We start from the raw sequence: 17256 nt of genomic DNA on the forward strand, positions 1-17256 counted from the left end.
TTACATCTAAAAATTGATAAGTCATTAGTTAAACATATATATTATAAGACATATTTAAAAATAGAGTCAATATACATTACATTCATTACATGTTATTATATAATTAAAGCATTTTAAGGACTTATGTATTACTTTTGTTATCATTATTCTGTAGATATTCAAAGATCTAAGAAGAGAAAATTCATCAAGAAAGTTATGGATGATTAAATAACTGAAGCAGATTACACTGACAATGTCCTGCAAAATCCGGATTTGGCAGCATAAAAAACATAAAATTTGGACTTTGATCACTTAACAGCTGATCTCTGAACAGCTAAGCACTGAAACACTGATCTCTGAACAGCTGATCACTAAAATACTGATCAAATAACAGCTGATCTTGAATAGCTAACAAAGTTGTTATTTATTGATTCATAAATCCTCACTAATGAAAAAAAGTCCTTTGAAAGGATGGTGTTAGAAAAACTTTTTGGTCCATAAAGAGTAAACTTCAAAAAGGTCCTGAAATTAAAGAATTATGATTAGCTAACATAAAGTTATTTGATAATAAGGTGAATGTCGTCTTTTTTCTAATATATAATATGGGAATCTTGGTTAGTTTTGTTAGTCAGTTTTTATATCCAACTAGGAACTGCCCTACGACCAAATAAACAATAAACTTTTCAGGTTTAAAAGAACGATGGAAGTAATTTTAAGTGTCCATTCATCTAGAGAGTTGCATGTCAGATCCATTAGGTTAGTTTTGCCTCATCAAAAATGAGAAGATATCCATGATTTTTGAAAATTGATTATTTTTATTTTCACTTGCTAGAATTTTGACACTTATGACCGATTTCTCCTGCAGAAGAACCGAGAAAAATTGTCCGAATTAAACCATTTAAGCAAGGTAAACAACAAAAGACAACATGGTCTAAATTATTAATCAGAAAATGGTAAAAATTGTAGCACTGGGAATACGGCATGCCTCTTTTTGAAATGAAGGGTTCCATACAAGGGCAGTCCTTTAAGGCCTTCAGAAATTATCAAAATTATACAATAAAATTGATTGGTAACATTATATGTACACTATTAAATTAACTCCAGTAATATCAAGAATGTAATGCAAGGAAAGTTAATTGCAGTTGCGTATACTCTACGCGGAATTTGTAAACAATGCATAAGTGTTCGTTTAATATCCGAAGAGGTTAAAAGCATTGAATTTTGATAATTTTGATAATGCACATAATAATGTCCTATAACCAGAATATTTCATTGATTATTTATGTGAAAGATGGATCCCATGTCAGGCTTCGACATCCGCCTTGTGTTTACATTACCGCCCAGTGACAGTACACTGCAGTACAAAAGATGCGTACACTTCTGAATTAACTTTCCTTGCATTAAATCCTTGAGCAATATAGTCAATGGTCAAGTGTGTGTACAAATGAGAATAAGATATCCAATTATTTTTAACAAATAAATCTGGGAAATCTCAACAGAATTATATTTATTATGAGAATACACGGAAATTTTGTTGTTGTTAAAAACATCGCTGTAGAACAAAAAAAATAAAATTCTTTAAAATTAATTAAAAATGTTGACCTCAAAACCAGCAAGTTTTAGAAAACTGTTTAATTGGCTCACCCAGTCACTTCACGCGTGTACACGTGTACATGTTATAGAATGATCTTGATAAATTTGAGTTCACAAAGAAATCGAAAAATTTTACACCTTTATTTAAACATTTTGGAGATGTTAATAATGGATGTTTTTGCTAGTGCCTTCACATACACATTTCTTTGGTTAACGTCAACGAACAGTTTTTTTTTCGTTGGCTTACATCTTCTACCAGGGCTAAACCATTACATTTTAAAATGTTTTTGATTTTACTTGGTTTTTGTAGAATTCTGGAAACCCTTGGTTATTATAGCATGCTACCATCAAAAACTGAAAAACTGAATAAAAAGGATTCCCAGCACTAATCTTGGCGAGGTTTATAATCATTAAAATATAAAAGAACTTCTCCCTCACATCAAATTTTCTATTTTCTATTTTCTAATCTCTCTATCTTGGCAACCTGATACTGTAAACTTTTGATTTTTCAAACATTATTTGATCACACTTTATTCATAGTTCTGAGTGTCAAAAGTCTCCGGCACCTGGTTTCAGGATATAAAATACAGAATTGTTTAGATTAGGGTCTCCAGCGAAACAAAAATTTCGGAAAAAAATTAAAAATGCGAAATTTCGCAATAATTATCTTTTTTCCCGTTTTGCAAACCTTTTCGTGAAAATTCATTTTGCGAAAGAAACTATACTAAATTTTGTGAGAAAAAAAGTACGAGACAATTTTGCGAAAAAACTGCGAAATTATTGAGAAAAATGCGAAATTTTCGCGATACCATTGCCCTATTTCGCTGAAAATCCTAGTTCAGATTGTTTGATTAGTTTTCTAGACCTGAATAACTGCCTCCACGATAATTACATCCTGAACGAGTAGCTCCCTGCCCAGGATCCAGGTTATCACGTCCAGGGGGATCAAGATGGAGAACCAGCTGACCAGCAGCTGCAGGATCTTTATTGCTCCGGTCACTGCTATACCTTTACCCAGCAGAGCTGTGGTTAGTCCGTTCACTACAGCATCAGCTAGATCCTAGACCAATAAACAAACATGAGAATGAGGAGATTACTTTTAATCGTCTTTGATACACGCAGCACACCATAAAACTTTTGTTTTATCACCAACAGAAAAAGTCTTAAGATTTCCAAAGGGTGGTCTCCCATTTGATTCCATTCAATGTGATTTTTTTACAGTTTACGGTTTAATTTCATTTGGAAAAATCGTTAGGACAGTTCAGTCACGGAATTAATCCGGAAAAAAAGTTTTCCCAAAACTGAAATCAAATTTGAGAAAAAAAAAATCATGAATCTAATAAAAAAGGGAAAGGAAAAGTGTCTCAAACTGCTTATACAATTATTTTAAACCCTCTCATTTTAAAGAACAGGATAGAAATAAAAATAACCAAATAATTCATTTCAGAAAGCACAGAATTTTTTCTTTAATTTGAAGAAAAATAATTCATCAAACATTTCGATTTTTTTTTGGCAATTTTCTTCCTTTTTTCCATTCTTTTGTTTCCTACTTTCCATTTTCTTTCTTTGTCTTAGACAATTTGCCCCCAAAACCCCTGGAAAAAAACTGTAAATCCAAATTACAAATCACCTGGACTGTTGCCTTCTCCTGTAGATTATTGTTTAGGTATTTATGAAGATAATCCGCCGGTAAATCCTTCCTCAAGTAATTATTGTATTATTGTTTCGGATTTTTATAGAAATAATAAAACTGAAAAGGGGATTTTTGTAAAAAACCGACTAAAAGGGAGTAATTCTTTAAAAATCTGACTAAAAGGGAGTAATTCTTTAAAAATCTGACTAAAGAGGAAGGAATTCTTTAAAAATCTGACTAAAGAGGAAGGAATTCTTAAAAAATCAGACTAAAGAGGAAGTAATTCTTAAATCAGACTGAAGAGGAAGGAATTCTTTAAAAATCTGACTAAAGATGAAGGAATTCTTTAAAAATCTGACTAAAGAGGAAGGAATTCTTAAAAAATCAGACTAAAGAGGAAGTAATTCTTAAATCAGACTGAAGAGGAAGTTATTCTTTAAAAATCGGATTAAAGAGGAAGGAATTCTTAAAAAATCAGACTAAAGAGGAAGGAATTCTAAAAATTCAGATTAAAGAGGATTTCTTTAAAAATCAGACCAAAGAGGAAGGAATTCTTTAAAAATCAGACTAAAGAGAAAGGAATTCTTTGAAAAAGAGGAAGTAATTCTTTAAAAATCGGATTAAAGAGGAAGGAATTCTTGAAAAATCAGACTAAAGAGGAAGGAATTCCCTAAAAATCGGATTAAAGAGGAAGGTATTCTTAAAAAATCAGACTAAAGAGGAAGAAATTCTTTAAAATTCGGATAAAAGGGGAAGGAATTCTTTAAAAATCAGACTAAAGAGGAAGGAATTTTTAAAAAATCAGACTAAAGAGGAAGGAATTTTTAAAAAATCAGACTGAAGAGAAAGGAATTCTTTAAAAATCGGATTAAAGAGGAAGGAATTCTTTGAAAATCAGACTAAAGATGAAGGAATTCTTAAATCAGACTATAGAGAAAGGAATTCTTTAAAAATTGGACTAAAGAGGAAGGAATTCTTAAACAATCAGATTAAAGAGGAATTCTTTAAAAATCTGACTAAAGAGAAAGGATTCTTAAAAAATCAGACAAAACAACGAGTATTTGTAAATATCAGAAAAACCCGGAATTATAATTACGAATAAAACAAAGGACTGAACAATCTAATTATATATATTTGATTAATGAAACCATAATCAATCAATACAAACTTTGGTTCTACCTTTTTTGAGAAAATAAAATTGCCAGAGATATATTTTAAATTCGCCTGATAAACTGTCAATTCATTTCGGATTTTTCGGATTATGACTGTATAGTTTTGGACAATGTTAGTCATATAAAATGACTGAATACGTTGCAGGAAGAGATTAAATGCATAAATTAAATAATTCTATTTTTATTTCTCCAATTAAATGAATATTTTTAATAATAATATTGAAAGAAGACCTAAGCGGAAAACGAGAAAACATCCAACAATAAAGTGTTGTAAAGAATTAGCTTTTTCTATTAACAATGTACAGTAATCCCCATATAGTTGTGAAATAGGAAGACGACATAAACACTCAACTTCCCATTCCACAGTTTGATGGGTCGCATTGTAGATGTGCTTAAGTTTAAAACATACTAAATATATTCAAGACAGTAATTGCATTCATCACATTTTCACCCAACTTTTAAAATATACTCTTGGTATATGTACTGCTACAGTAAGAACCAGAAAACAGTAGTATAGGAAGACGACATTAAAACAATGTTTTTGATGTTGTCCAAGCAAGTTGTTGTACCAGTCGCTAAAAAATCAATGTTTTTTATCAAATTGGTCTGTGTGCACTGCACAATTGATGTGTTTCATGTTTATTTGTATCACAACTTTAGTTCTACAATCACCCTCCTATTCAACAGTTTTAAGTATTTCACTGTATAAGAGTTAAACAATTTGTATGGAAATTATCAGTTATAAATCTGAAATAAAATGGTAACAGTTACAAATATAATGAAATAAAATGTTATATTTCAAACTCTTTGAATACTCTTAAAATTAGGTTATTTGATATCAATTTTGATTTGACAAAAAGCTCACCTCGTCTCAATTGCATCTTTAAGTTCTTGAGCTTTCTGTGGCGTCGTAACAGCAAGTATAGAGGCAGCAAACGCTTCATTTAGAACACACAGATATATCAGTATACAGATCTAAACATAGTATATACAGATATATCAGTATACAGATCTAAACATAGTACATACAGATATATCAGTGTACAGATCTAAAAACATAGTATACATAGATATACCTATACAGATCTAAACAAAGTATACACAGATATATCAGTATACAGATCTAAACATAGTACATACAGATATATCAGTATACAGATATAAACATAGTATACACAGATATACGTATACAGATATAAACATAGTATACACAGATATATCAGTATACAGATCTAAACACAGTACATACAGATATATCAGTATACAGATCTAAACATAGTACATACAGATAAATCAGTTTACAGATCTAAACATAGTATACACAGATATAAACACAGTATACCCAGATGTATCAGTATACAGATCTAAGAATAGTACATACAGATGTATCAGTAAACAAATCTAAACATAATGCATACAGATATATCAGTATACAGATCTAAACATAGTACATACAGATAAACCAGTATACAGATCTAAACATAGTACATACAGATTTATCTGTTTACAGATCTAAACATAGTATTGTTAAAATAAATTCGAAATATAAGGAAGACGATTTTTCCGACTCAAATGCCGACGTTAATTCTCAATGTTTGTGTACACAGGAAGCAAGCACACCACATGTGTCAAATCCCCGCTCACCTTAGATCCCCGCTTCAACCGGCAGTCAGTTACGAACACTCATATTCACAACTCCATCTCTACCCTGGCTCCTCCATGATGATGATGCAGATACTCAGCGCAACGCACCTGTAGATCTGCCCCACCAACATGAAGCTCTACATCACCCCCCCTGACTCCTCCATGATGATGATGCAGATACTCAGCGCAACGCACCTGTAGATCTGCCCCACCAACATGAAGCTCTACATCACCCCCCCTGACTCCTCCATGATGATGATGCAGATACTCAGCGCAACGCACCTGTAGATCTGCCCCACCAACATGAAGCTCTACATCACCCCGCCNAAACATAGTACATACAGATACATCAGTATACAGATCTAAACAAAGTACATACACATATATCAGTATACAGATCTAAACATAGTACATACAGATAAATAAGTTTACAGATCTAAAAATAGTATTCACAGATATACCAGTATACAGATCTATACATATTATACACAGATATGCCAGTATACAGATTTAAACATAGTATACACAGATATCAGTATACAGTTCTAAACATAGTATACACAGATATATCAGTATACAGATCTAAACATCTAAACAGATATATATACAGACCTAAACATAATTTGCATAGATATACCAGTATACAGATCTAAACATAGTACATACAGATAAATCAGTTTACATGATCTAAAAATAGTATTTACAGATATACCAGTATACAATAAAGGTGATCAATATTGGAATCAAGCCAACTGCCCGCCAGGGGTTGCTGAGTTTTCACTTAAAAATTATTGCAATCTAAAAAAAATTCCAAATCGTCGTTACGTTGCGAATTGACGATTTGATATTGGAGAAATCCCCGTAAACCCCCCAAAAAATAGTTTGAAAAATTTCATATTATACATCATTTACCTAGACATTTTATGCTAAATAAAAATCTAAAACGTGCTTTTAAAAATATTAAAAATTAAAGAACTAAATAACGGTCAAAAAATCTGTTTTATAACTTTTGAACGTTTTTGAGGAATTTTCCACCTCTAACTCATTCATTGTTTATTTTTAAAGCACAATTTACAAATTGGAATTCAGCATAAAATTTCCAAGAAAATTTCAAAATATTTTTTTGAGGCCTTTTCGGTTATTTCTCCGATATTAGATCATCAATTTGCAAACGTATGGATGATTTTTAAATAATCTTTTTTATGCCAATTTTTTTTAAGTGAAAACGCAGCAACCTCTGGTGGGCGGTGAGCTGATTTCTCAAAAAATCACAAATCAATCATATCAATGAAATCAATACAGATCTAAAACATACACATGAAGAAATTCATCTCTAATTTTGTTTCCTAACCCTTCACAACCTGATGGTGTAAACCATTCATATTTCAAACTTAATTCATAATCAACTTAATATCCCAAGGTCTCAGGATGTAAAGACTACGTGAAAAAAAATATCGGATTTGGTCAACTCTGCTCTGGATAATTGCTCTTTGACTCTTGGGGATGGAACTGATAAGCCAATGTGCAGAACTGGCTTAAAAATGACAAAGAAAGTGTGAAGTGTTTATATTATTTTATTTGGGCTTTAAAAGTTAGGATACATATTTTAAGGAATAAATGGTTGGGTCTGTACTATAAAACGATTTTTGGACCCCCCCCCCCTCCTATCAGTTTTGTACCTGACCACTTTTTGTTTCAGTAAAATATTATTATTTATTATTTATCATTTTAGAGTTTGGTTAGGCTAGGCTAGGGCTAGGCTAGGGGACCAGGACAGGCTATCCATGTGTTACATATGAGATCCATGTCCAGGGGGTGGGTCCAAAAATCGTTCTCCAGGAAATTACCAAATGGTTTGATTAATATTTCACAAAATTACACTGTTTGTATTTTAAAAACCATAGAATGAAAAAATTCCCACCTACCTTAAACATGTTTAAATCACTTTATTCAATACAGTCCAGCCCCGCGTCTTTTGATTAACTGTGATGGGTTTGTTTACATTTTAGAACCAGTTTCTAATAATTCATACTGCAAGATGACATAATAATTTCTAATCATATTTTAGAAAATAAAGATAATTAGAAGATTTCCACATTTTCTCGTTTTTGGTTACGAAAAAAATGCTTGGGATTGATACAGAGTGTCTGATTAAAACTGTAAAAGAAGACTGAAAATCGTCGTAAACTTTATGATACGTACTTAATTTAAAAGCCAACGAAGTATTTATAGTTTGTGGATTAATTAGACGTGTTAGAGTCTTTACTAGAGATTTTCTCTTAATGTGTATGTTTATTTGGACACCCTGTGTACTTGCAACCCCTATGTGGAAAAGACATTATATTACACCACAAAATGTAGAGGAAATGTTAGGAAGGGGTTTCCTTAACCCTATCCCTGCTGGGGTACTTGAAAACCAGGATATTCTGGGGGGGGAGGGTTAAACTTGAAAAGAAGTCTCCATCAAATTTGTCCAGCTTGCACAGTGCACACTGTTCGTCCTTAATTTTCCTGGGGGGACGACCCCTCCCTTTACCCGCCACTAAATAAAAAATTTGATATTTTAATTTTATTCCGTTTTCCCCTTTTCTTGCACCGATTCTTTTAGTTCTTATAATTCCTTCTCTAGTTCGTTTGATCAATACTCCTCCGTACTAAGTATATTGCTTGATTCAACACTTACTTCAGTAATAGTTGTTCGTGCTGAATACCGTGATAATTTTCAGAGTAGATTTTGGTTGATATTTTCTTTTAAGAGATAAGGAATTGAGTCTTTGCCACAAACTCAAATTTTCAAATCCCTATATCTATGGAACCTGATTTTGGGGACTTTTGATATTTCAAATTTGATGCCACAAAATTCACAGTTTGAAATATCTAAGGTCTACGACATTTGGTTGCACAATTATTGGTATGAATTCTAACTTGATTTTGGAAACATGATTTGTAGATTTTATTCATCACATCTTCTATCTAAATTCTTTGCTTTTCTATGTATATACGTATATTTATATATATTTATATCGGACACAAACTGTTTTGTGTGACCTCTGGGAATAATAAAAAATTTGTCTCTAAAATTTTTTATTTTTATAAAATTTTTAAAATCCACGTAAAACATTATTAAATCCGCAAACTTTTTTGTCATTGTTTTATATTGAAAAAGAGAAGATGGGCGTGAAGCGCCCTACAAGCCTAGTTTGGTATATTTTAAGGTGAAAAAAGGTATACTTATTTAACTCTATCCATGTCAATAACGAAATTTCTTACAAAGCTTATGTAATACGGAGATTTTCTTCTTATTTGAATTTTTAAAAAAAATGTTATATAATAAATATGTTTCTAAATATTGTGAATTTTCACAAATATTAAGTTTAATTTAATGAATAGTGAGCAGTAGTAGTTGAATTTAAAAGACCTTGGCGAACCTCTCTTGTGCGCTAGTTTAAGTTGAAAAGAAGTGGTTCAACTAAGCCTACGGAGTTCAACTAATTTTCTCTCGTTGTTTATTGAATTTGATCAAAAATTAAAAAAAAACAATCTTTTAATAACTATATTTGACAATTTACAGATAACTGGAATAAATATTTTGAATACTATATTTAATAATTAACAATGTTTGGTATTTTTGAAGATAAGAATGTAAAAATATTTTAGTACAAACTCAGTACAAGATTTCTTTCTAAATATTAATAATACAAACTCAGTGCAAGATTTTAAATCAATTTCTTTCTAAATATTAATAGTACAAACTCCGTACAAGATTTTAAATTAATTTCTTTCTAAATATTAATAGTACAAACTAAGTACAAGATTTTATATTTCTTTCTAAATATTAAGAGTACAAACTAAGTACAAGATTTTATATTTCTTTCTAAATATTAAGAGTACAAACTAAGTACGAGATTTTATATTTCTTTCTAAATATTAAGAGTACAAAATAAGTACAAGATTTTATATTTCTTTCTATAAGTACAAGATTTTATATTTCTTTCTAAATATTAAGAGTACAAACTAAGTACAAGATTTTATATTTCTTTCTAAATATTAAGAGTTCAAACTAAGTACATAGGGTTTCCACGAAATGGCTATATTTTTTGCGCGAAATTTGCGCTATTTTCGCACAAATGTTTTTCTGGCGAACTTTTGCGCAATTTTTGCGCATGAAAGACAATGAGTTTTGCGCTATTTTGCGCAATTTTTATTGTACAAATTGCGCAAAACCGCAAATATTTTTTTGCGAATTTTTTCGTATGAAACGAAAAGAGTTTTAAGCATTTTTTTTGCGCAATTTGCGCAAAACCGAAAATATTACGCAAAACGTAACTTTTTAAACAAATTGACGAAATTTGAAATTTTATGCACAGAATTAAACAACTTAAGAGTTATTCAACTATTACATACAAAAAAATGATTAACAAAAAAGTATGCTTAAAATACACTCAATTGGTTACTTCATTTTACAAAGTTTAAATTATTCAAATAGAAATTGAGAGACTGAGAAACTTGGCAATATTTAAATCCTATTAAATTAATTTCAAGTGACCCTAAATGCAAAGATGACAATTCACAACGGTACCCTTAAAAACATTGCCTGATCAAGTATGAATTGTATTCTTAAATTTCTGAAATCTTTTTAATCCCATATAAAATATGCAAGAAAGTAACCAGTGCCTGAAGAATCAACTTTAAAGAAGTAGGCGTGGCCAAAGCTAAAATTGTCCAGACTTTTGGGTTGCCAGGTTTGAAAAGGCTAAATTGAGGATTCTTAAAGGCAACTTTTAGTTCTCTTACTTTTTGATGCTTGAATTTACAGTTTATTTCCCAAGTAATACTAATTTTAATACTAATTTGATGCATTTATTTTAATACAAATTTAGTACTAATATCACTTATATCACATATTGAATGTACAACAAATAAAAATTGAACTATTAAGTTTTTTATTTAAATTAAATATTAAATATTATTTGTTGATTATATATCAAGCTAGTAATGTATATTACTAGGTTTATTATACATTAAATCTTTTCTTTGTACAATATAACAACAATGAAAAGGTCGCCGTCTTAATAATATTTTTTCTAGAGGATTTTCAAAATTTTACAAAAATCAAAAACTTTTGGATATACATTTTGTAATTTTGAGCATCAACAAACCTTCCCTGAGGTCACTAGAGTTGCATCAAAACATTTGGGTCCGATCGGTTCAGCCGTTTTGACGTTTATTGGAAACAAACGGACAGACAAACACACGATTAAGCAAAGTATATATATATATTTCATAGAACTTAGAAGATAAATTAATAACCTTAATAAACTTTCAATAATAAACCAAACTATGCAGGAACCCGAGAATGCCCGGACACCCTATTCTGTCCCCTCCTGATCTATCTACGGAGAAGTGGAATTTTCTATCTTTAGATCAGGAAATCGAGAGAACGGGGAAAAAGAAGACTTTTCGGTAAATATTGTTTGAAATGAAATTGTTTATGTTATTTTTATAAAATTATGGTCCTTTGCTCCACCTCTCAAATACAATCTTTTATAACAATGTCGTTGATTTGTAGAGTAACAATATAAATTTATTTATATAGGTCGCAAGATCTTTTTAAATATATTGGTTTTCATTATGACTAGAGATGGGCATCGTTTTTTAAACAAAATTTTTAAGATCGAACGAAATTTTTCGTTAAAAGGGGTGTCGTTGAGAAAAAACGAACGATGGATGAGCAAAATGGATTGTTCAGAAAAATGAAAAAAAATGAAAATTTTATAATAATATCGAACGAAAAAAAAAACAATTAAAAATTGTTCGAACGAACAAAAGATTTGTTTTTACTGGACTTAACAAACGATTTAATTGAACTATTTTTCAGGGAAAAAACAAACAAAATAGATGGAAAATTAACGATAATTTTGAGAACGAATGAAATCAATTTTTCTAAACGATTGAAAAAAACGAACGAAACGGGTCGTTCACAAACCATGAACGAACAATATTAGGCCCATCCCTAATCGTGACAGGCTATAACCCACAAAAATGAGACTTTATAGAGACGACTGTACACAATTTATTTCATTCATGGTTCCCTACAGCTGTTTGTTAATTTATCTATTTCTTTGCTAAATTATGATTTTCATATCATTAAAAGAAAATAAATGGTTCGTAATATTATTAGAGTTTTAGGGGTCAAATAAAATCTCATGGTTTGACACTTGTGAGTAGCTAACCATGTAGTTAGTGATGGGTATCAATAATTTGTTTTTTCCCCTAACACTTGTATGAGTTTTTGACTTTTAAAAGGCACCACGCAGGCACAAACATTGGGAGCTTGTGAAGGTTCCAACATTTCAAAACTGTATTCTGTAAAAGTTTCCTTTTTTAATTATCTCAAATTATAAGGAAAAAACACGAATTATAAAAATATAGTTTTTGATTAGCATTTATTTTCTCTCGGAAAGTAAATGTCTAAAATAACTAATTTTGAGTAAAACTTCTAGGCTATTCTGAAACCTATATGTGGAATTTTGAGTAAAACTTCTAGGCTATTCTGTAACCTATATGGAATTTTGAGTAAAACTTCTAGGCTATTGTAACCTATGTGGAGTTTTGAGTAAAACTTCTAGGCTATTCTGTAACCTATGTGGAATTTTGAGTAAAACTTCTAGGTTAATTTTGTAAACTATGTGGAATTTTGAGTAAAACTTCTAGGCTATTCTGTAAACTATGTGGACAAAGGAGTCCAACTTTTTTTTTAAAAACGAACCAAGTAATTAACTATGAAGTCTAAATTGAGAAAAAGAAAAGAGTATTGATAAACCTGTAGAATTATTTAGAGCAGTCATTCGTCAGATTGTTACATCAAAGAAGCTTAGCTATGGAATAGTGGCAACACTTAAGGTGATCCTAAAGGGACTGAGTCCAAATCTTAAGACAACACATCATTTTTTTTTATTTTTAAGTAAATTCGATGTTTTTTCAAAAAATATCGTTTAAATTTTTATAATTCTTTTTTTTTGTTTTCCTTTAATTTAAACTTTTCAAAATTCGTTTTTTTCTTCAGGGAAAGCTTTTACTAAAAACAGATCTTCCGAGAGAGCTGACTGAACAAGTTGGACAAGTTCTAGATTGGAGTTTACCTGAACCTAAACAGGTAGATTTTATACATCGTCGTTTTATCATATTCTAAATATTATTTAAAGGGACTGTTGGTCAAATGTAGAGTGATCAATTATTCATAAAGTGGAATTATCGATTTACAACTTTACTTTATCAGCTTTATCTGATCATGAATGAAAATGTAATCATGTTTTTCTTTTTTGAAAACTGATTGCTCTCAATTATCAATTGTGACTGGCAGATTTGTGCTGCAGAATGGAGGAATTGTCAGAATTAAACACTTTTCAGTCAAAAAACCCAATATATTTTCCAAATCATTGATTAGATAAGAATTGCAAGGGTACCGTTGTAAACCGGACATGCCCGTTTATTTCTTTTTAATGGAGTGTTGCCTAAACAATTAATTTAATTTTAGATTCTCTAAATGACTTTTTTTTTTTAGAGTATATTTGATCTAGAACTTATAAAACGAGAACAAGCTGATAAGGAGGGAAAAAATGAAGAAAAAAGAAAAAGAGAGAATCGCAAGAAGAACAAACAAACTAAAACTGAAAACAATGAAAAACTGGAAAAAGATTTATCCCCTGGAAATGGCGGGAAGGAAAGAAGAAAAGATAACGCGGAAACAAACGAGGAAAATATTGAAATAGAAAAGGATGGAAAAGGAGAGAAAGATGATAAAAAGAAGAATTTAAAGATTATCTTGAAGAAAGAGACTCCGGAAGCAGAACCCAAAAACCAGGAAGGAATTAGAAGTACAGAAGAGATCAGTTCTAATGAGAACATGGAAAACAGACCTAAACTAAAACATAAAGAAGAAACAACATTGAGAGAGAATTTGTATCAAGATTTCTTATCTAAGGTGACAGTAGGCCCCATAAAACTGTAAAAAAGTAAAGAAAATTTAAGCAATCTAATGTGTATTTTGTATTATTATTTTAAAAAAATGGTTTTACCAGTAACTCGAAACACATTTGCCTTTTTTTCGGTGTTAGGTACTTTCCCAAAGGAATTTACCCAAGGGTAACTTCCCAAGTGACAATTTTCCAAGTGGCAACTTCCCAAATGTGCAATTTCCCGAGCAGCAACTTGCCAAATGTACATTTTCCCAAATGACAATTTCCCAAGTGGCAACTTCTCCATGAAGGAAAAACGGCTTTTTATTTTAGAAAATACGTAAGTTTAAAAAAATTCTTTCAGTTTCTTGCAGTTAGTTAAGGCAAGAACATGTTGTTGGCCTACACCCTTTCTTCAAATGGTAAAAATTAAGCGATCCTTATTATTATTTACGGTTAGGTTAAGCCTTCTGAGGCTAGGATGGGACAGGGGGCCGAGCGCTGCAGCGATTACTTGTTAGAAAAATAAAGTACATTATTTAAGATTAAGTTAGGCGTCTGATCCGCCGCAGGCTACAATGAGGGACCGAGCGCTGCTGCTAGGATGGGCTGTGGGGGCCTAGCGCTGCGGCTAGGATGGGCGAGGGGGCCGATCGCTGCGGCTATTCCTTGGTTTAAAGAAAATATAGTAAATTATTTAAGGAAATTGTTACTTGGGAAGTACATTTGGGAAGTTGCCACTTTTCCTTCATGGGGAAGTTGCCATTTGGAAAATTGTCATTTGGAAAAATGTACATTTGACACGTTGCCGCTTGGGAAATTGCACATTTGGGAAGTTGCCACTTAGGAAAATATCCTTGGGAAGTTGACGAAAGGACTTTGGGTTAAGTCCCTAACAGCTTTTTTTCTTTATATTTATATTTGACTATTTAATTTCATAATTTAATTCTATCAATCGTCATTCAAATCCCATAGTTTTATGGGTCTCACTGTAACTAATGACTATTGCTTTTTAAGTGTGATTTCGTTTTTATTTATATTTTTATGAATTAGTTAAATCACCATTTTAACTATTCGATTTCGGTTTCCAATTTAAATCTCTATTTTCAGCATTAAATACTTTTTATGGCATGTCAGCGAACCGTATAACGCTTGATCTCGATAGCCACTGTTGCAACTTTTAAATTTGAGAAAATAAAAATATGCTTGATCCCAAAATTGATATTTATTCCTTCTGATTTCCGACCACCGGACAATCTAGAGAAATTGTTCCAATTATTAATAGACGAAAGAAGATACGGATACGGATAACTCCTTAATCAATTAAGGAAATAACAAAAGAAAAGTTTTGACCTGAATAAATATGATAACGGCATAATAATATCTAAAATGTCTATAAAGGGACTGTAAACGTGATTTTAAGTGACCTGCAACATGCAAAGATGGCAATACCCGATTTACAACGGTACCCTGGAATGCTTTGTCTGATCAAGTATGAAATAGATATCAATGTTTTAGTTTCTTAAGACTATTTATTTTCATTTGCGGTTTCTCTGTAAAAGTGACTCACAGAAGTAAACACTTTTCAAATCAGAAAACTGACGGTAACTACCAAAATTTGAGGAGATAAATGTTTCAAGGTTTCAAGGTTTCAAGGTTACCGTTTCAAATCAGACATTTCCATCTTTGTATAGAAGGTCACTTGATATTACGACTTCAGTCCCTTTAAGCACATATTCTTTGTGTATTACCTGTACGATCTATGTTAAAAAATACTTTTATGAGATTATTTCTTTATTTAAGGTGGAAGGTGTAGCGGTAGCTGGAGATGAACATGAATCAGATAAACTTATGTCTGGTCTTAGGTAAATACATATTTACATCTTGCAAAGTTGCACACATCCTATTAACTTACTGAACAAGTTATAGAATCACATCTGGGTTCCATCAAAACCCTGACACAAAGGAATTGAGTTTTTGCAACAAACTCTGATTTTCTAATCCTTACATTGTCCCAACCAAATGTCGTAGACCTTTGATATTTAAAACCATGAATTCTGTTAGCTCAACTTATCTAAGTTTGAAATATCAAATGTGTACAACATTAGGTCGCTAAGATATTGGAATTCGAACATTTAAGTTTGTGCCAAAAACTCAATTCCTTTAGTTTTTGTTCTAAAGAAATCGCAAAACTTTTACCAGAGATGGAATTTAAAGAATTTGAGCCGCGGTTTAAATCCGCCATGCAAAACCCGGTTTAAATTAAGAGCCGGCTTCAATCTTGAAACATTTGATACAATTTTAAGTGGAACCAACCATATTTAAACCGCGGCTTAAATTTAAACCGCCGCTCAAATTCTTTAAGTTTGGCCACTGGCCTAAGGCAATTTAGGAAAAAACATCATCCTGTGTCCGAATTTAATGAATTAAAGCCGCGTCTCAAATCCCCCAAAAACCGGTTTCAATTGAGCGCCGGCTTAAATCTTGAAAAATTTAATACAATTTTAAGTGGAACCAACCATATTTGAGCCGAGGCTTAGATTTAAGCCGCGCCTCAAATTCCTTAAATTCAGCCTCAGGTCTCAGGTTATTTTGGAGGGAAAAAAAAACTCTTAGGTTATCTCGAAGAAAACCCCAATTGGCAGTTAGACTCTCATCCAGCAAACTCACTCGTAGACGAAATGAATTGTATTAACAAACATTGCAAATTATAGCCGTTAATAAGATTAAAATAAGACAGAGTTTGTCGAATTTTAAAAAAAGATTTTGAAAAATCTTTTTTTTAAGATCTAGATATTTATTTATGTATCGGCATTTTATAAAAATTTTAAAAATTGTTTAACAGAAAAAAATCTATTTTACGATAGTTATCATGTACATTCATTTGTAACATAATTAAGGAGACAACTATTAGTTTTACGATACATTTTTTTCGTTTTTCCGTTTTTTTTGGACGGCATAAGTTCAGAAGTAAAGAAAAAAAACTACATTGTATAAAATAATTTAACATTCTTGCATGAATATAAACATTACTTTGTGAAGTAAACATTTGAAATACAGAGCATAAGTTCAAGTGAAAAAAACTGCATTATAAATTAGAGGGTAGCGTACTTTAGAGTTATTTGACAGTGTCTGTCGTTTCATAAATATAGAATGTTACAAGTAACAGTGTGCATGCCTTCGCATAAGGCATGCACACTAAAAAAAATGAAAAATCTTAATTTATAGTTAATATGCAGGGATTTGAGATATGATGTATTTATGTTACATGTAGCTG

General features: G+C 31.2%; 2 protein-coding genes across 3 annotated transcripts; one reads left to right on the forward strand and one right to left on the reverse strand.

Moving 5' to 3' along the window:
• Positions 1–24: 24 nt before the first annotated feature.
• On the reverse strand, positions 25–8038 carry LOC111697856 (uncharacterized). 2 transcript variants are annotated; one of them, XR_002764394.1, is made up of 5 exons: positions 7947–8038; positions 5243–5352; positions 3203–3268; positions 2438–2632; positions 25–501 (listed from the first exon to the last, which is right to left on the reverse strand). XR_002764394.1 is itself a non-coding variant. In XM_023467991.1 (5 exons), the coding sequence occupies exons 1-5, from the start codon at positions 7953–7955 to the stop codon at positions 457–459; spliced, it is 429 nt and encodes a 142-aa protein (XP_023323759.1). In that variant the 5' UTR covers positions 7956–8038; the 3' UTR covers positions 25–456. The 2 variants fall into 2 exon arrangements, 1 of the variants encoding a protein (XP_023323759.1); XM_023467991.1 differs by having other exon boundaries at positions 3203–3272.
• Positions 8039–11374: 3336 nt separating this feature from the next.
• Positions 11375–15848, forward strand: LOC111697838 (nucleoporin GLE1). Its single transcript, XM_023467967.1, has 5 exons — positions 11375–11484; positions 12861–12924; positions 13088–13177; positions 13586–14005; positions 15783–15848. The coding sequence occupies exons 1-5, from the start codon at positions 11378–11380 to the stop codon at positions 15846–15848; spliced, it is 747 nt and encodes a 248-aa protein (XP_023323735.1). The 5' UTR covers positions 11375–11377.
• Positions 15849–17256: the final 1408 nt, after the last annotated feature.

This window comes from Eurytemora carolleeae, unplaced genomic scaffold (assembly GCF_000591075.1).
Source record: "Eurytemora carolleeae unplaced genomic scaffold, Eaff_2.0 scaffold145, whole genome shotgun sequence".
NCBI lineage: Eukaryota > Metazoa > Arthropoda > Copepoda > Calanoida > Temoridae > Eurytemora > Eurytemora carolleeae.